This window comes from Bombus bifarius, unplaced genomic scaffold (genome assembly GCF_011952205.1).
Source record: "Bombus bifarius isolate JDL3187 unplaced genomic scaffold, Bbif_JDL3187 scf7180000007966, whole genome shotgun sequence".
NCBI lineage: Eukaryota > Metazoa > Arthropoda > Insecta > Hymenoptera > Apidae > Bombus > Bombus bifarius.
The window spans coordinates 1,953,746-1,974,806 of NW_022884352.1; the positions used below are offsets into that span (position 1 = coordinate 1,953,746).

The following is a 21,061-nucleotide window of genomic DNA, read 5'->3' on the forward strand; positions in this document are numbered from 1 at the left end:
ATAGATAAATAGATAGATAGATAGATAGATAGATAGATAGATAGATAGATAGATAGAGAGAGAGAGAGAGAGAGAGAGAGAGAGAGAGAGAATGAGAGTGAGAGAGAAAGAGAGAGAGAGAAAGTACAAGATATTTAGTACAAGTATGTATTTCGCAAAGATCAGAAAAGTAAGTAAACAATGAATTATTCATTATTTTAATAAACCCCAATATCTTCGGTGGGACCATACATTGTCCTTCTCACATACTATCCAAGCAGTACGATAATTTTTTATTAAATACATATCTGCTATGAATATCTTGTAGCTTGTATACACATTTTCAAATTGACGTCGAATTTGATCGACGTGATCATAACAGTCGGGCCTCGTTACAGTGCTAGTGAAATTTCAAAATATTCTATATATCGCACACAATATAAACATAAATATTTTCTATGTTAAGTGTTCAAATTTCGTGAGCCAGTGTATCTACCCCTTAACACAGGATGTGCTACTGTGGCTGCGTCGTATGGTTTTGAAGTGGCGGTGGTGGGCCCTGAAACAGAGTAAATTTTGGAATTAGTATATGTTATTTCTTCGTTTATTATTCTTATCTTATAAGTGGGTACATACTCTGAAGTATTTAAAAATGGGCGAAATTTAGTAATCTTTATTCTAAATAACGACAACATGGAAAAGTCATTCTACGTATATATATAGCGCGCAAATATCCAAGTATATAGTTTACGAAAATTTGTTAAATTCGACATTGTGAACCTGTCGGAGTAGTGTACCACCTTAATGCTTAATGAACAAATATTTACAGGCATCGCGGAGAACAGTCGCTGAGAATGCGCGTGGGGAAGAGGATGAGGGTGAGGCCCATCCTCTGCCTTCTCTTCTTCCCTCCTCTTCAAGCACGCTGCCTTTGGATTCAGGTTTCGTTCTGCAGAATCGAAATAAATTCGCTTGAATCTTGTTTTCTCTCTTTTCTTCTAGTAATCTCGAACTACCTGAACCTACCTCTAACTTGCTGTTCCAGCGTCATGATCACTTCAACAGCCATGTTGAGGATACCAAGTTTCGTCTGAGGTTTGTCCGTCTTTAGATGTGTCATGCACATTCTACCAAGTTCCTTCAGAGCCTCGTTTATATCTCTGATACGTATCCTAAAGAAACAAATGTCGATTATAACGCTAAACTTTGACATTGATACTTTTTCTTTCGAGAACGATTTCTGTCGTGTCTGTCTAGTAACATTGGATAAACTACAATTCGTCAACCCTTGGCAAACGCGCTGAAGTATTTTTATTCTTTATGTATTTGCGCTTTACGTTCGACATTGAAATTGATATCATTAATAAATAGCTTGTTCTCAAAAACTATCGTTACAGGGAATGTCATGTCAGAACATCTTTTGTACTATTTGAGAAAACCAATAAAACCAATCGTATTATTATTATCGTGGTTATTATTACACCCAATATTCGATGAAAAGTTAAAACGTTACCATTTACAGCGATTATGCGATACACCGCGATAGCATTTTATCGCGAAATAATTAAAAGAAAATACGCATGGAATGAAATTTCACTCGCGATTGCCTTTAAGGGTTAATCATTCGGTTAAAGTTTCTCTCTCTCTCTCTCTCTCTCTCTCTCTCTCTCTCTCTCTCTCTCTCTCTCTACAATAAAATTTATCGTTGTTGTAGCCGAATCTTTAAACTACTGGGAAAAGAAGACGCAAGAGAGTCATTTCTAAAAGGACACAGATTTTTCTACATAATAGCACGAGAGCCTGACTATTCGGAAGATTCACACGGAACTTTGGTTTACGAACCGAACACGGTATTACGATCGCTTTTTTGCTTCACATATACATAGAATACGGGCCAAACTGTCCTCGGATCGCTTGACGCGATATTTCACGAGGAATTCACTGCACAATTTCGTCGATTCTCTTACCTTTCCCTAGCATTATTAGCCTGCCGCCTCTCTTTCTCCCTTTGCGCCTTTACGTCGGGATCATCATCCTCGTCTTCGGCGCTCGAACAACAGTTGCGCAATAACAATACTCAATTAATCACCTGACGTGAGCGAGACATTGTGTCCTAGATCGAGCGCATGATTTCGACAGCAGTGAAATCGACGATTTTCAATTAGCCAGGAAAAACTGATACTGACAGAGCGATCGAAAAGGGAGAAAAATAATTTCTACGAAGAAATCTCAATTCTTGATTTCTCGGACGAATCTATACGACTGCGATACGAAACGATTTTGTTGGCTGAACACGCGCAGAGCTATCTGATCGACTTGTGGTTATGGACAGAAATCAGGTTTCCATTCTCGAAGGCCCGTATTCTTTGCACAGAGAACAAACCAGTGGTAAAGAATCGCGCGGAGAGAAAGATGCGGATTTAACGCGCAGAGCTGAGTTCGTGCTGTTACCTAGAACATTTAGAATCAGATGATTTCTAAGGAAAGGATGGTACAGTGTGTGATCGCTAGGATAGACGTTGAAAGGAAAAAGGGTGATCTTCGAACGATGTGGATTCTGAAAGAAACGAATCTGCATTATACACAAGAGGATCTTTGTTCGTTACTTTTGTCCAACTCGTACGAGAAATCGTTTTATAACAATGCAATAGAAGGATTCCCGATGGATGATACGATATAAAGAGCGTAGAACTCGATGCAACAACGTTCAAGTAATATAATGCAGAGCGTAGAAATGTGCTTTGATCTAAAAAGAAAAAAAAAAAAAAAAAAGTGTGATAGATAGATAGCATGCCTGGGGGGACCGAATCGCAGCTGAATTAAAATGAAACTGATTGAGAGGCGAGCACGAGAACTGTGAATCTCTCGCCTGATCTCGTATCATTTCTGTCCTTAACCAGAAACATTTTAATTGTCACGCTAGAATACGGGCCTTGTGTTGGAAAGGGCGTAAGCATGCCATCGAGATCTTGATAATTACAACTGCGCGTTCTTTTACTTCTTTTTCTTTTTTCTTTTATTCGATTTGGGGCATGCATACGAGAGGAGGGTACAGGATGCAAAAAGAGGATTCTGGATGAACGGAAGAACTCGTAGGAAATAACAACGGGAGGGCTTACTGCGCGTGTTCACTAACCTTTCACGCACGTTGTTGGCCTGGCGACGTTCCTTTTCGCGCACCGCTTTGGTGCTGGGATCGTCGCAGTCTTCGTCAGCACTCGAACAACGGTTGTTTGAATATAATCGATTAGTTACAAGTCTACATTGCACGAGAATAACGAGAGATCGGCCTCTCGTAATCGGCGTATCGTCGATTGATATATAATCAGTCCGTCACAGCGTTACCATCTCGAACTTGCTGTCTATTACGCTTCTATACTTTGTTATAAGATGCGCAATTTATCTTCGTAGAATGCACAGGTCTTTTTCTACTAAAATATATTCGGCATGGTAAAGCTGCGTTTGGATCAACATCTGATTCACGACTGATTGCCTCTACTCGGCTCGATATTTCACTACTGTCGTTCTATGATCGATATCGTTGCGCCTCAATCTCAGATAAGTGTACACATCCAAGATATACTTACTATCTACGCGATCTCTTCGTCCCTTTTCCTTGAGACGTAGAGATCACACCCGCTGCTGCAAGCTCGCTGCTCGAAGGTTTTGTCTCGCCGCCGCTACTATCCGGCGGGTCCTTTCTCTTTTCTAAAGAGACGTATTCTGCTCATTATTAATACCGTCAATTTACATTTCCAAAAACACAGTCATAGTATTATAATAGAGGAGAGGGCTGGTATATGAGATACTAAGGTTTTCGTCTATTTCACGCTAAGACGCTAATTCGAACGTACTAGCATTTTCATCGCTGCATAATTTCGATCACTTTAAAGATGTTTAGAAAGCAATTATTAGAGATTATAGCCGAAGACCACAGGCACGGAACGCGATAAGAAAATAAACGATACCGCGTTAGCAAGTAGGAGCAAGTAGATAGAATTTTATTTCGTTGCAGGGTTAAATACGAAGACCATAGGAACAACAAGTACGGCAAATTACGTGACGATAATTTTTCAATTCCACACGCTGTTAACCAATCTCATAATTCTAAAACTTTCTCTTTATTTGCTTTCGAGACCAAATATAAATACGTTTTAGCAGATATATCACATATTTTTTTTTTTAATGTTTACGTCTTTGGATCTAACTGGTTGTTTCCTCTTTTTCATCAGAAGTAGGATTTACCGTGTTTATCCCTATGGTCTCCGCGTGTATTTTTACACCCTACTAAACATTTCACAATGATTCTTCGCTCGATTGTTTACGAAATTGCATGGTATTATTAGGAAGCTTATAAAATTTTCGAATCTAAGAAGTTGTTCCTTTCCCAACAATCTTATCGAGCGCTGAGAAAAAAATGAATTCATCGTGTTCTCGCGTGCTGTTCAATTACAATGCCCTCCACGGCAGCTATTGACCTCTTGCTGTTCTTTTATTAAAGTTACAGTAATAGTATATGCGATACAATTTTCGTTAAGTTCGCTTTCTTTCTCTTTTCTTTTTTTTTTCTTTTTTTGTGTTCGAAACTAGATCAAAAGTAAAATATAAATATACCTGATATTCCTACCCTTTCCCCTGCATCAACCAGCATTCGTGAAATAGAGAAAACTCGCATTTACTTGTCCTATCAAATCCTTCTCATTCATCGACTCAACGTTAACGATGAATGAAACAGTTTCGATTGTCGAGAGATCGATCCACGTATTGTCGAGCCGCAAGAACGGTGGAAAAAATGCAGCCAGAACTCACCCGGAAGTACGATGACCTTCGCTGTGTACGGCGATACCAGGTTGCCGATATTATACTCGAGCTTTGGACAGACCGCTTAGTCACGAAACCGTGAAAAGTGTCCAATTACGAGCAGGAAGCGCTTTACGTGCACGCTCGATACACTGATTCAACCATCTCCTTAAACGCTGCACTCGCCTGACAATTCGCTGCGTTTCGCGATTCGTATTTAACTCGTGCGCTGCGTTTCTATGAAAGTCGCCGAGAATCGCGCTAGATAAATCGGTTTCGTGATTGTGTGCAAAGGTCCGCGACTGCGTTATTCCCTGGAAACACGGCCGAGACACTACTGTGCTCTCTATCGATGAGAGCCGGTGAAAGCATCACCAACGTTTTTTCCCTCTCATCGTCGAAAGAGTGACAAAAAAAAAAAAAAAAAAAAAAGAAAAAGTGAGAAGGAATGAAAAAAGGAAAGGAAAAAGAAGCAATTGGAAAGACGATTGTACCAAGTTCCATGTAACCAGAAAGAGAATCCTGATCGTGCGCTCCGAATTCCAATCGCCAAAAATGGTCGTCGATGGAGAAAAGAGCGTTTCTTCGTAAAGGACCCTTGGAGAACTTGTGCATTGCATTAGGCGAGCACCGAGAGAAGGATTACGAACGTTCACCGGTAAGAGGAACGCATGACAGAAACAGAAACAAAGAGCAACGAAGACACAATGCCGGAGACAGAGGTCTCCGAGAAGAATAAAGGCACGACCACGATGCATTCGCGCGATTTATCTAATGTTTCCTTATCGGGCTCTAACTCTAACGTAGAACACCTGGGTACTCCTCCTCTTCTCCTCATCTCCTCTCCTCTCCTCTCTCTCTCTCTCTCTTTCTTTCTCTCTCTCTCTCTTTCGTCATTGCACTGTAACTCGTGGGAAAAAAGCATTTATCCGATGATGCGACGACGAGAATAGAACAACGCAGCCATTCCGATTAGCTATTGTCAAGGCTCGTTGACACTTGTCTTTCGCCATCTTTAAACCAACGCTTTTCCTACCTCGTAAAACCGATCTTTCTCGTTTATCTCTATTTCACGAAGCCCTTGGAAAGCGAAAAATTGGAGGGCAGGATAGGTTGAAACTTACTGGCATTCGTCACAGGTAACCTTTCAATTTTGATGGAACCGTCTGTGTCGGGTGTGGGTGTCAGACCAGAGTAGGAGCCCTGAGGTTGCGTTACTGTTACCGCAGGATGAGGACTCGTCTGTGGACAAGAGATCGTTATTGACTTCTTTTCGACGTGTTTTTTTAAATAAATACGAATCGAGGAACTTTTTAAGAGACAACCTCTATATCTACGGAGAAACGGGATGTTGAATCTAAATCCTGCACAATTTGAAAGATAACACCCTTCTTCGTTCTTCTAGAATTGCATCCTATAAATGTATTTTTAACATTCTGTATATATTCTACGAATTTTTATGCAGTGGCGAGAAATCTAAAAGTAGCAAAATGCACAAAATACATATAATAACGCGCAGAAATATATAAAACAGCCGAAATGGTATAGTTGTAATATTTACCAAGCGAGACAAAATTCTGCTTAGGTTCCAGCTTTTGTATAATTGCGTTAAGGATATAGGTTTGCACAAATATCTGTCGATAATCTAGTCAAGTAGATGCCAAGTGTATTTTCTACTTAAATAACGGAATTCTTATAAAGTATCGATTTATTTTTTTCAATTAACACGAACTTTTCGTTCATTTCGCGAATATATCGGAAAAGGAATAGAAATTCTTTAAGATCCATTTCGATCATCGATTCAAATTTGCTCGACTGGCCACTTGTCCCACGGGTGTAACGGTATTCCAAAAATTTCCTCAATTGCTTGGAAGAATAGAAAATCTTACCAAATGGTCTAGTTGAGGTGGTGATGTGTGGGAATAGATGGAACCGTGTGGAGCAACGGGACCCAAATGAAGACCTAATTGGCTCTCCGCGTGATTCCTCAACACGTTTATGGCATCGTCCAGTCGTTCCTCCATCCGCGTACCCTGTACCAACAGAATATCCGAAATTCGACTCGATTACACACGGCTGTTTGACATTTCTTTCAAATCACCAAAGATGCCAGTGTCAATGATACAACGCTAATCGCTCGATCGTTAAATGCAGCGTATCATCGAGGTATCTGTGACGCTGGTACAGTGGATTAAACATACTTCATACAAGATGATGGAAAGCGTGTGTATGAAATGAGACAGGGTTCTGTTTAAAAGTCGATGTGATGGAAACTGATGAGAGTGACGGAAATTCGACATGCCATTAATTCTCACAGTGCAAATTTCCTCTCTTTTTATCAATAAGAAATTGTTCAAACAATGTGAGAATTAACGTGACTCGTGATTAATATGCAAGTAAGAAAGAAGTACGCGATGTCTCGCCGGGAACGTCACATTCGTTCGATCAAACGTCGATATTCGCGGTGTGTCGTTCGCGCGTCGTAAATTCCGTACCGTGTGTCGAAGTTCATGCACAAAAGTGGTGTGTTACGAATGAATTGGTGAGAGAGGATCAGAAACAAGAACAAACAAGAAGGGGGAGAAAAAAAAAAAAACTAAAAATCGGCAGTCCTCACCTCGGCATGGTCGCGAAGAAAGCCGATGGCATCGTCTAGCCTCTGCTGTTCAGGCGCCGGCTTCACACACAACACCAACGCAACAACAAAACCAAAAAAAAAAAGAGAACAACCAAGTCAACACAGCGTTCACAACAAACAAAAGGGATAAACGAAGGTCAAAAAGAAAAAAAGTAATATGTAAAAATGAAATATGCCAGATGATCGACTTGAATATAACTGAACAGGGGGAGGATAATAAAGTGGTCTGCAACGTGGACAAAACACGCGAGATGAATTGTCGGTGCGTCGAGTGCATGCTACTTTGTGCGAATGTTCAAAAGTGCGCAACGGAGGGCAGAATCTAACAACGAAAGAAAAAACAAAAAAGAAAAATAAAAGTGACTTTCTTGATTCGCTCGTTGTCTCTGTTCTAAATGCTCTCGATTGAAGCATTCCGATCCTCCCCCGAGCAGAAATAAAGTCAGTGCGTGTAACAACGGGTGTACTCTCAACGAGTCACCATAGTGCAGACGATAAAATATCGTAAGAGAAGTGAACGAGCACGAGAGGTATCTGTTACGAACGTCCTTGACCTGTTTCTAAAGCGCGTCGAAACGGTGATGAAGCGTGTCTGCGTTCAGAGATGCACCCGTCACTTTCCAACGAGATCCACGTTGAAATCTAGTTCACCAATAAACTCGGGACCGAGCGTGTGTTTCTCCAACAAACAATCAAACTCGTCTCGTTGCAAGTGTCGGGTGAAATAATGGTAGATAAGTATATTCGAAAGAAACAAATTGAAAGAAAAAAAAAAAAAAAAAGAAAAAAAAAGAAAAAAAGGAAACTGTTAACAGCGAAGCTTTGATGCATACCATGTGAATGGTTCCACGGTTGGGATCCGCCGTGAAATGTGGAGAAACTGGTGCAGCACCTGGTACCCAACCTGGCGCCGAACCAGTCAAGGGTGGTGGCGAACTGACTGGTGTGGATGGGTTGCTGCTATAACTCGATACTGATTGGTTCGTGGGGTTAATCTGCTTGAAAACAATAGAAAAGACAGGTTAAACAGATTTTTCTATTACAACAGGTACTGCGCAAAGTTGCAAAGGCGAGAGAGCCCGCTTCGATCTCGCATGCATTTTCGTTTGTAGCCTACTTCTTTTATTCTCTCTCTCTCTCTCTCTCTCTCTCTCTTTTTCTCTTTCTATGATTTAGAAACGGCCACATTTACTAATTGCGTCGCCTGAAGAGTGGCGCGGACGAAGTACTGTTAGTTTTCTTTTCAGCTCTGCATAGTACCGAGATAGAAATGCCGAGGTTGTCCCCCGTAGCAGGTTGTCGGTTCGTCGTGGGTGCAGAATTGGGGGCGGAGGGTGCGGTAGTCGGTGCACCAGGACTATGACTATATTGCAACGATGCCGGGGATGGTGCACCGGTTCCACTATTTGCCGCAACTGCGCCGCTACCCCGGAATGTCGACATTGGTGGCAGCGAGGCCGCACTGGTCACCGCCGAGCCCAGAATTGGCGCTGCCGGTTCTCCGTTCGGTGACATGGCCGAGTATGCCTGCAATTATTATCAAATTCAATTATATAGGTTACGGGAAATATTCGTTGAAACGTGGAACATTTGCCAGACGGACCGACGGACCATCGTAACAAACCGTTCCAAACAATCGTCGCAGACGACACGGACAAAGACATCTCCGCGAGAACGGTACGAGACGTGGAATGGTTGTTAGCTGACTTACGACTCGTTCGACCTTTTGAATCCAAGTCTGGTACATAATGGACCGGACCAGAACGGCTTTGATATCGGATACGCTTAGTGGCGCGTAGCCCTCGCTCGCACCTACTGAAACTCGCTCGTAAAACGTCTAATTTTAAGTCATCGTCTCCGGCTCAACAACGAAGCGTATTTATCAACAAATTAGAGGGAGTTTGCACGCGACCCTCCCTCGATTTCACGACCGAGAATCGCCGTTAATTGTTCGCTGTACGAAGGAAAGAACGAGGCGATAACCAACGGCGAGTACCGCTCTCTCGTGTTTCTCGTGTGCTCCTCGACGTCGACCAGCAGGCCATCGAGAACTGGGAAACGCGGTGAACCCGGCTTTCGACCAAAGGATTCCTTCGTTTCTGCGGGGGACAGATTCTTGGAAACAGGGATCGTTAAACCGGGATCGTAAATGTTTAACCTTTCGGCCGGAGATGTCTCGACTCGCGTGGACGCGTCGACCGCGTCTTTGTAAAACGTAACGAAAATGCATAAACTACGCATTCTCTCTTTTCCACGACCCGGTTCGGCATGCTTCTTTCGTGCCTGTCGACGAATTCTACCGAACTATCTCGCAGTCGTTTTAGCGATCAAAAGTAGCTAAAGATGGCACGCGATAATCTTAGAAGCTCTCATCTCCATTCGAATTCGATTCGAGTCCGGGACCAATTAGAGACTCGTGGAGAGTCGATGCGTTGAACGGGTTCGAAGGAGGCAGAGGAACGTGGGAGGAGAATCCGGGGTGCCGCGAACAGGAGGATTTCGTGGTAACCATGAACGGCGTAAATCAAACGAAGGCTGCACTTGACTAGAAACACCGAGTAGCGGGAGAGTCGTTCTATATATAGAAGCCAGTGAGTCATTTGACGTTGCTCCGAGTACACGGAGCACTGTCAACAGTGTTTCTCAACTACTTTGGATCTGCGCAACGAATCGGCAGAGTATCTCAGGCGACGCGGTGATCGATGACTACTCCGAGATCGAACGAAAAGCAGAAGAGAAGGAAACAAAAGTTCGGCGTCCGCGTCGCTCTTCTAAGATCTAGATCACGTTGCATGTAAAGGATTAAGGTCAGCGTCGATAGGCTAGTCTTCACTCCGACGATGTCGAACGAGTCGAACGTCTTCGAAGGAGAGGAATTGGAAAAATGGCTGCGAACCGGCTGAATTTATGGCGCTGCAGCGGAACGCCTAACCGGGAGATTGCAATTTTTCACCGGCAAGTTTTCCCTCGTTCCGCGACCTCCGCGATGAAAATATATCGGCGAACATTCCGGAAAGTTGCAGAGCCGAGAAATTCGTGACGTGGCGGCGTTATTAACAAGCACGAAGCAACCGCGAGGATTCTTTCTCTCGAGTAAACGAAGGAACAGCTTAGTTTTTCGGGAGGCATCGATCTTCGAAAGGACGAGGATTAGGCTCGAAGATTTTAATCTTCTAACGACGAATCGGTCGTCGGCTGGTCGACCAACGACAGAATTTTGGGGGAAAGTTGCTCTCCTGTCTATCGTGAAGTTATCGGGATGTCAAGTCCGAAGAAACGAGCGCAGTCACGCGTGATTGATCGACGAACGAGAACGACGCGCGTACGAGCGAGAGAAAGAAAATCACGGAGAGAAGAAAGGAGTCGCTTACCATGGGGTCGTGGGGTAGGTGCATGGGATAGGCTGGTTGGGCCAGGTGAGGGGGTGCGTAGCCGCTATACGGAGGTTGGACACCGCCGCCACCTCCCGTCCATGGATCTCCGGGACCCGTTCCTGCAGCGTTCCCATCTAGAACACAAAGAAAACACTCGTTTACGATAAACTACGGGCTAGAGTATTTTGTCGATTTATTCGTTTACGGGATTTAAATAATTCTTCGGTATAGAAAGAAATAGCACTAGTATGAGAAAAAGCGCATTACACGTTACGAAAGTTTCGTCCGACACGCGTGTCCACCTTTACGATAATATTTCTATCGCGCATAACGAACTATATATAGAGCCGCATTTTTTCCACGGGGTTTCATTCCAGCTCTATACGTGTCTTTTAATCTGATTAGACGAGGAACATTATTCGAGCACATGCGCGACATGCCCTGGACACTGAACGCCACGTGCTACTATTTGTTGCATTACCATGAGCGAGGTCGAAAACGGGCGGATGCGAGCGATTCGCTTGCTGTTTCGCTCGCTCGGAAACCGAATCGCGAACATTGCTCCTTATTTGCGGAAAGAGTTTAAAACACGACAGCACTGTGACTGTGCAGTCGATGCACGAAGCAACCGTAAACCCATGTACGGTAATTTTTTCTTACTCAAAAGTCAATATCATCGACTAATCGGTTTCCTGGTAATAATTTGCATCGATTACCACACCGGTACGAGTTACGCTTGTACGAGAGCAGCAGGTAAGTACCCCGAGCGTCCCTATGCCGTTCTCAAGAGAAATCTTTATATCTGTTTTTTTGGGTAATTACATAGCCCAAAAACCACTGGAAAACTGTCACGATGAAAATCACCTAAACTTGAAATTCTCTTAAATCGAAGGTTCTATGAAATTAGATTTCCCGACTGGAAGAAAATGTTGTTCGATAAAGAGAAAAACTGAACGAGATTTTTTATCAGATGATGGAACTCGTTGGTCGTGTTTGAACACCCGTTAGAAAGGGCAATAGGCGGCACGACGACACGAGCCATTATTTCAGTTGAAAACAACAGCAATAAGCTTCGGGAACGTATTTCTTGATACTTTTGCTTGATATAATTCCGTGGCCAGAGTTTCCACGACGAGGGAACTGAAACTAAGCCAAACTACTCGTCCGTTCCTACCAACTACTGGCATTCGATGTCTGATAAAACTTTTTCGTTCGGCCTTCTCCTCCCCATTTATAAGGTATTCCGTTCGCTTACCGGGTGTCACGAGCCGAGAACGTATTCGAGAAGCCGGCCAACGAGCCTCCTTACCCTCTGATCTTTAATAACAACTTTACTCGGAAACTTTACCGATCTTATTGATTTACCGCCTCGGTAATCCATCCGGGAAACTTTGGATGCGCTCGACGACCTTCTCAGCTTTCTCTCTCGGAGAGAACTGCCTCGAAAAATACCGCGGCTAACGGCGAAACGATTCTTCGAATTTCGCAAGACTTTGTGGAATTTATAGAACCCAGAACAAAGCTCTCGTATCGATCGGTGAATTACGCGCGGATGCTCGCCTTCGTTAATCTCGAGCTGGGCGACGTGTTTGTAAATTTTCTGACTTCGTTTCGAAAATATCAGGATCCGCGGTTAAATAGAGCGCAGTCAAGATCGCGAATGATAACGTTGACAGCGATTGAAAGAGAAAATGGAAGAGAGAGAGAGAGAGAGAGACGGTGATTCCGCGCATTAACTCTGTTACGGACCTTGAACTTTTTACTTATGCCTGAAGCTTTTAAGTTAGTCGCGAAAAAAGATTTTTTATGTTTTTAGAAAACTGTAGGACAGGGAAGAAGAAGAACGCGATTAGTCACATTTTTTTCCAACCGAGGAAACAACTTTAAAAACGAAAGAAAAAAACAGAAAGGAAGAAAGATCATTAGCGTAAGATTGGGCCGAGAAATCGCGCATTTCGTCGACGATTCTTTCTTATCTTCCTCAAAGTTACGAAATTTTCTAGAGGAGAAATACGAGAAGAGAGAAATACGATTCGGTCGAGAACCGAAAAAACGTGGCAGAATTAATCGCGTTGCGCGACATCTGACCAGCGCGCGGCATCGCATAAAGTCGACTGGCGAAACGCGCCGTCGCGGCTTTTCCACGGGCGACTTTTTCCTCTCGTCCCGCGTAGCCGCGAATTTCAGCGCGGAACGAGTTGGACACGCCGCTGTTCGAACAAATAAAGAGAAATTGTTATTGTTTTTACGCGCGACAGGCAGAGCGGCGAATTTTACGAGCCAGCGCTAAACAGTTGAATATTACTGCGATCGTAAAGTCCCTTTTATCGTTCGTTTGAATCGTTACGCGATTTCCAACTGATATAGATGCGTGCACGCTGGATCAACGTGTACGTGTACACGAACGAGAGAGAACCGATAGGCTGGATCCAGATCGTTAGACAACGATCGATCGATCGATCCAACGGAACGGGCTCGATGTTACTTTTAGTTGTGTCCGGTAACGAGCGGCCTAGATTTTCGACTCACGATCGATACCAGTTTAAGAGTACACGGTAACGAGGATAGAACGACTTTTCCTTTTTGTTCGTAATACTTTTTCCCGCTTGAATTTCAAGTTAACGTCGTGTCTGTATTTTTGCAACTCTTGCGACTCCGCTACCGTTATATCGCGTTACTCTTTGCTATCGTGAAAGTTACGATATTTATTAAGATAGGAATGAAAAGACTGGATAACTTACCGATATAATAAGGATCTGCGTAGAGGGTCGCAGCCTTAGGGGAGGTGTATCGTGGAGAGTCCTGACCGAATTCATCCGAGCCATACTGCAACGAAAACAATGAAAGAGGTTATCAATTTTTTTTTTTTTTTATAAAAAGCATAGAGTTAAAATATAATTCATCCTCTGACTCGCGTTACTCTTGACTCGCCGATTATAGCTTGACATATTCTTACGAATAATTAGTAGAAACTCGTAATAAGTAGATTATTGTCGAAACTTTAACCATCGCTCTTGGAAAAGAATTCTTCGGCGTTCCCAAGCTAGGGATAATTTTAAACATTAAATAGAGAGGACTACAACGGTACTTATACTTATTATCGACGATAACTTTTCCACTTTTCATCTAATATCGAGTAATTTAATTTACTGGAATTTCCTTTGTTTCGTCGATTTTTGGAACGCAAAGAAATACATCGAATTCAAATGTGGTAGCGTACACGTGACTCCGTTCGATGATATATTTTAAGGATTAATAAAGAAAAGAAAAAGAGTAAGGATGGGCGTACAGGCTGGAAGAAGTATTTGCACATGCCCTTGTTTTTCGATGAAGCGTATTTTTATCAGCCTCGACACTGTACTTTCGTAGTATGAAATTTCTATAGTCATGCGATAGTACGTACTACTAGAGAATACGAAATTTGATATAGTTGATTAAATCATTAATTAGTACGTAAAAGGCTTATAGGTAGTCACTGTACCTGAACCTAATTAATTGGTACGTGAATGCTATAACAGATACAATGGCGTGCAAATATATTTTGCTGCTAGTAAGATACGCCAGGCCCGAAAATCATTCGCGTTCCATCCCTTACCATTCTGTAGCTGCCGTAGTCAGCAGGGTAGACAAACATATCGTCAGGGATGGTGGGAGCCTCTCGAAAGCAAGTCAAATCGCGCGATGGGACAACATAACGGCGGCGTAGCGGGGAACCGGCGATTTGCCAGCGAGGGCTCGCACGGGGGTGGAAAGTGGCGCAGAAGGAGAGATTCGCGGCAGCATACCCTCGTCCCAATTTCAGCGTGATATATGTTAAAATATTCCACGCCGCTTCCCTTATTCTCCCGGCGAAAGCTTCTCTCCTCTCCCGCCGTCGTTCCGCCGAAAACTTTTGTCCCTGCTTCTTCTCTCTCCTTCGCGCCCCTCCGCTTCGCCACCACCTACTACTCCACCTGGTGCCACCGAAAGCACGACAAAACGAGAGGGACAGACAAGTTTCGGTCTAACGCGAGGACTATGGCCGTTCAGGCCGAATTTAACGGCGGTTCCTGAGAGCCGCGAAAGAATCCTCGCAACTTCCGCCTTCTTGCAACTTGCGAAATTTCTCGCGAAATTTCCTCAAAGGGACTCGGAGAAACTCAGACGCACGCGCTCCTCGCCAAGGAAAAAACGATTTACAATTGGTACACTCTCGTTTCAATATCTTCGGGTTTAATCACCACTATCGTTTGAACGCCTGGCGTGTGTTTAACACGCTGTTGACGACACGCTGTGAAATAAATCTTATCGCCGTTTCCGCATATTCTCGGAAAGTATATAAATAATTATATTTATAAGAAACGTGGATACGCGTTCTCCGTTTACGACTCGTTAATATAACTTGGTGGAAAGGTTCGGAAGCGACGAGAAGAGGCGGGAAAGAAAGAAACAAAGAGACAACTCGACACCGACCACGCGAAGGCCTACGCGAGACTGCGAGCGAGCTGACTACGCGTCAGCGCGCCGATTGACCGAGAGGGTAGTGGGGCCGATAGGAACCAATAGCGGAACACGCTTTGCTACCAAGAAGCTAAGATGCGTTTAGATCCGTCCTTTTGATAACACGGGTTATCAAGAGTTCTCACTTCGTTCGAAGGCGAATTTGCATAATTGCACCATATCAACCAATAAACGTCTAGGTTCGTTTGCTTCGGAACGATATTGAAGAGTCAAGGCAGCAAATTGCAGAGATGACGAGGTAACTATTTTTTTCCTTAGGCCCGACGACGTGATAGTCTGAAAAGCGAAAAATGCGACGCGGAATCTATGGAGTTCTAAGAACAAAAGATCTTCGAGAGCGAGCGTTCAGAACGCATCCGTATCTCGCGAGGGAGGAACGGGGCATATAATTGTAGGCGATAAAAGCATCGGGTTTATCGTGACAGCAGTCGATAACGAGAGTACAAATACGAACACCCACCCTGGGTGGGGACACGAAAAAAAAGCTGCTACTAATCGCGCGATAAACGCGCGGCCTCTGGACCTATTAATTTAAATGAATTGCTTTGACACCGGTGGCTTTCGTGCATAGGCGTTGCACACTGGTTCTCTGTCTTCTCTGTCTTCTCTCTCTCTCTCTCTCTCTCTCTCTCTCTCTCTCTCTCGCAATTCCATTTCTTCCTCCATTTTCGATCGTATCGAGACATGTACATGGAAAAGATCTTTTGATGAGTATTTTAAACGTCACATCCCCAGAGTCTAAGTAGGAAAGACTACGAGTCTACGCGAAGCTGTCAATCTACAGGACGTGTTTTATCGTTTATAGCGTCGTTAAAAATCAGTCAAATACTCCATTTTCAAATATAGATCGCTCAAAAATGACGCATAACCGAATTTAGCGAATTACCAGGTAAATCACTTAGCTTGGCTCGAATAACGCCAACTTTACTTTGTCGCGTTATGGTTCGATCGAAAAATCGACGAAGCGACGATAGAGGCGAAAAGTCGAAGTCGGATCGACCGCGGCGAGAGAGAAGACACCGCGTGGCCAATAATTCACGTTTTATTTCTCAGGTTCGCGGGGGTGGTTCGGTGGACACGCAATAATAAAAATGTCCGACGGCCGGCAAGCCGGATCAGAAATCTTAATATGTCCCGGTGGGTGTCCATAGTGGCGAGAGTCAGCGATTTCCAGCCAATATAAATGTCCTACATTGATTTAGTTCTCTTGTTCTCCGGCTTGCGGCCAGGATGGAAAAGGAGGGAAAACGAACGGAAACGTCTCTGTCAGGGAAATTAGCTTCCGAAGGTTTGAAATAGGACAGAAGGGTCGCTGGTACGGGGCAAGCTACGCGTGTTACGTGACGTCTTCGGAAAATTGAGCACGTGATGTTCGTCTCACGTTCTCGTAGCGGCTATTTCGTCGTCTTAGAAATTATTCTCTAGCTTCGCACGAGATATCGCGTCTGTTACGTCATCGGCTGACACGTCGTTGAAAATTACGGGGAAATTTTGTCGGAGAAATTTTTGAAAATTCCCCGAACGTAATAGTCCTTCTCGCGGAACGTTTCGCGAAACCTAACTACGGTAGCTTACGGAAATATTCCAACACTTGTAGAAACATTTTATGGATATATCGTGTGTGTTATAAAGAAACATTCTGAAATTTTATTAGCGCTGTAACGAGGCACGAGATATCTGAAAATGTACATAGGAGCCACGAGCTACACATTTGGGACAAATATAGCTATATTTCGTAAAAAATCACGAAAGTATTTAAACAATCGATTAATCTCGATGCGATAAATATTCGAATACTTTCGTCATATATACCGTATATGCAATCTTAAGGTCAGGCCAAAAGGAATTCCAAGAAATTTCACTCTATACGATAAGAAACACATTTAAAACGATAATCCATCAACATCGTCTTGAAGCGTTGGGCGTCTTCGATCGACTACACGTGGGCGGAAATGAATTTAAAAGCGGAAGGAGAGGACTGTGCGTAGCGAAGAGTCGCCTCTAGTATAATGGATCGTCGATTACTCCCTTGTTAATTGCCGCGCTGACAATGAGACTATTTCCTATCGAGAGGCAAATATACGAAAGCAGGTGTCGCCCCAACGTCCCGTGAGAATTTTTCTACCAGCAGCGTTCTAACATATTTTTATTAGTTCGGTTCTACCTGCATGCGATCGAACCGATAAAACGATTCCTACGATCGATGTATGAGCTGTGTAGACGGCGTTTATCGTTTCTTCTAATTTTTCGTATCTTCGGGGATGTTGTCCCTCTGTAAATTGTCTACCGGCGGCATAGAAGCAACAAGTTTGCGTCTTCTACTTGGTTAATTGCAGTCAATAGATAACGCGCGCGATAACGTATCTGTTTATCGATTTGATTAAATTTTAATGGAGGACTCCTGGACACCTGGTACCGCAGATTCCCTTTTTCTCAGCTTTTTTTTTTTTGTCCCACACGTAAACCCGCACACGCGAAGAAACAACGACGAGTCTTATCGACGAAAACGTTCATCCGTCTTTCCTCCGCATTAGCTGCTCGCAACCTAAAGAGATTAATGCCAGGCGATTTGTAAAAAAGCTGGATGCAACGGTCTTTAAATCTAATGACCGCCGTGTCACAGATGGATGTTGGATAATTTCTAACGAGCTTGGCCGTGCACGCACCCCTTTATGAAATTGTTTGCTTCTACGCGAATTGCTCGTGTCACGCGCAGAGTATATTACCGCCGACGAAGAAAGGCGGGTCTCTTCCTCTTTAAAACGACGAAATCCTGCGAAAACGAAACGGATAACGGACAACGAAATCCAAAACGAAAATCAATCAAGACGTTCTCTTTTGCTATATTTCCGTCGACCGTGGTAAAGAGGATAGAAAATTTCACATGACGTTGCGACGTTGGCTAAAAGAATGTGGGAACGATAGAACGTCGTGGTAATTCCCGTATTTTCTTTTTCTGAATTTACGTTTCTTCGATTCGTGTAGAACGAGGTCCCGATGGGTTCCCATGGCGGAGGGAACGGCCAGCCATAAAGGAAATACCCGTAGATGGAATAGGCATGTTCTGACACAGGACGACTTCCGGTTGTGCCATTTCGAACATCCGCGACGAATAGAAATTGAGACAGCCTTCTTTTCCTTCCCTTTTTTCCTCTCCTTCGCCCAGTATACCTCTATTTCTTCTTCGTGCTTCGATGTTTCGCATAATTTTAATTGCAGGCACGATGGGAAGACGAGAGAATGGGATTCGAGACGGAGTATCGAACTTTACACTCCTTAACGAAGGCGATTCGGTATCTGGACTGGTTGCGTTCTGCGGCTCCGATTTCGCAGAATCGCTTTTATCGTATCGTAGAAAGAAATTGCGGCAAGAAGAGGCGGAAACGGAGGGAGCCTCGGTTTTGCAAAACACGAGATACAATGCCATCTAATATTTGAGATTTCATTAGTAGACGTTATTCCATCCGACATCTGATCGGTTGTTGTGCTGACGCTGTCATAAACTTAACTTTAACTCTGACGAATATCGACTATCTATCCGTAGAATGTTTAACAATTAATTCTAATATTTTCCTCCTCGCAGTTTTTCATTTTCACTCGCCAACATCCTGGATGTTTATATTTCTCATGCTATTATTCCGTTTAATATCTTAAACAGAAACACATAGAATCATGGATTCGTACATTGCGGTAAAAACGTCGAGACTCTTTTATTTTCACCCTGGAAAGGCAGAATTGCCATTTCTCGTGAAATTACATCGTACCGCGTAAGATTTTTCTGTATCTGTAGGCAATGGATGACTAAACGGTTTCACAGTAAACCTCGAGTTGGTAGCCCAAACAAAGGAGCCACTTGCGTCGACGACGATACGCGTGGTAAACAGGAGTTCAAAGAAAGAGAAAGAGAAAGAGAAAGAGAAAGAGAAAGAGAAGGAGAAAGAGAAGGGGAGGGAAAAGAGGGGAATAAAGAAGGGAGAGTGGTAAAATTCATGGCGACGAGTAAATCTTGACGATAAAGGAGAAGAAGGGTGTTGGAGGATCGCGAGAGCGGTACGATCGAAAGCTTCCCGTTTTAATTGGCACCCACTAATTGGTAATTATCAGGCGTACCCACTCGTGGAAACCTGACGTAAGAGGCTTAAGGCCGTTTACACGGGATGGAGGATCCGGTGGCAACGGTACCAATACAACCGCCACGGGCGTAAGGTATACGTCGGTTTACAACGTTCCGAACACACAGCGCAGGTGTGCATATGTAATTCCGAATGGGTGCCTCGGCTAGCAGCGCAGCACGTGAAAAGAGACTAGAGATCCACGACGTCTACATTATTTATTAGGCGTATCGTTATCGCGTATATAGCGAGAGCCAAGACAAACGGCTGCATAATCAACAATTAGTTGGCTGATATGGCCTACGTGATCGGTTTTTAACGAGTGAAGCGTCCAGGCCTCGATTAACACGCGTCTTCTCGCTTACATTCACGGTATCTCGCTAATACTTTCGAGGAAAAAAAGAATAAGAGAAGAAAGTCGTTAATCACTCTTATACCTCCAACTTCTGCTTTTCGTTTGTTTTCCGTATTAAATATACACGTACGAGTAGCTTTTTCGTCTCTGTCTTTTTCTTCAAAAGTACCGATCATTGCGATAACATTATGCTACCGGTTGGTATACTTAACCATCGCTGTTTTTAACGCTGTTTCAGGCCAGGAAATGCGTAACGAGGTAAAACGTAACGACCTAGGCCGCGAGACGCTGTCAAGTAAAATGTTGAGCGCGTGATGCGTGTACGCGACTTCTTTACGTTGCTGGAAATGCGGATTGCGTGGTTCCAGCGTTACTCTAAATCCAACTTACGATAAATACGCATCTAGCAACGTTATCGGAAACGTCGCGCTACACAGTGTCCTACGTTGTAAAGGTAGAGCTAGATTACCTAGAACCTAGATTATACTAAAGCTATATTACACAGTGGGTAAACGGTCGTAGGTATAAGTTACGGGTTACGTGGACTACGCAGAATCCGATTGTCGCAGTGCTACTACGTTATAAGGCATCCCGCACGCGTGGCCCGCGTCAAAATTATAGGAAATCTAGATTGGCCTATATCTGATCGGTTGACGAGGTTGGTTTATGGAGAAATTGGGCTACGGCGGAATCTAAACTATTAGCTCGAACGCGATACGGAACGCCTAATATCCACGAGGTAGACGTAGACAGGAGCGATCTACACGGTGGATCCTCGTCTACGGCGAATCTAGGTTACGACGAGCTTAACTCATGGTAAGCCTGGCCCGCGGCGAACGAAGTTTCGTTCGGATGCTAAATTAGTGCTCGCTTGGCACGAAAATACGATTCACCACGCAACGCAATTCGTGTTCCGCTCGAATCAATTTCCCAGTAAATATCTCTCCGAACTTAAACGGGCCGCGGTTTTCTTCCCGGCGATAAAAACGACTAGCAACGCAGAGTGGCAAACGTACTCGTCGATACGAGAGAGTTTCTTTCTTGGTTCCAGAGATTGACTCACCGAATCAGAATGCGATTGAAATCCATGTAAAGTCAGCCTCCCGCAAAAGGATCAAATCGATAGGGGATCGAGCGAGTCGCCTGGTCGCGTCGCGTCGTTGTCGACCAGCTGCCTAGGTACACGGCAGCGGCAGAACTCGGAATCGAATCACCCGGTAGAATCGACCAAACGCGAGCGTTTCTCCTCTTCCGAGGAGAAGGGTCGACTCATTCCTCGAGAATGTGATTTAAGTCTGCATAA

General features: G+C 43.8%; 1 protein-coding gene across 16 annotated transcripts in view; it reads right to left on the minus strand.

The window, feature by feature from the left end:
* Positions 1-124: 124 nt before the first annotated feature.
* The window catches only part of LOC117208832 (transcription factor 12), a 106,410-nt gene continuing 85,473 nt past the window's right edge, over positions 125-21,061 (minus strand). For 4 of the 16 annotated variants that reach the window (XM_033450239.1, XM_033450358.1, XM_033450369.1 and 1 more), the window contains 12 exons: positions 13,533-13,617; positions 10,789-10,925; positions 8,678-8,944; positions 8,251-8,415; positions 7,397-7,456; positions 6,669-6,821; positions 5,904-6,021; positions 3,567-3,702; positions 3,116-3,205; positions 1,006-1,151; positions 807-928; positions 125-538 (listed from right to left, as the gene is read on the minus strand). In XM_033450239.1, coding sequence (XP_033306130.1) covers positions 494-538; positions 807-928; positions 1,006-1,151; positions 3,116-3,205; positions 3,567-3,702; positions 5,904-6,021; positions 6,669-6,821; positions 7,397-7,456; positions 8,251-8,415; positions 8,678-8,944; positions 10,789-10,925; positions 13,533-13,617 — 1,524 coding nt within the window. In that variant the 3' untranslated portion in view covers positions 125-493. Of the gene's footprint in view, positions 539-806; positions 929-1,005; positions 1,152-1,946; positions 2,037-3,115; positions 3,206-3,566; positions 3,703-5,903; positions 6,022-6,668; positions 6,822-7,396; positions 7,457-8,250; positions 8,416-8,677; positions 8,945-10,788; positions 10,926-13,532; positions 13,618-21,061 lie in introns of all 16 variants that reach the window. The other 12 variants (XM_033450256.1, XM_033450283.1, XM_033450310.1 and 9 more) reach the window with 12 other exon arrangements.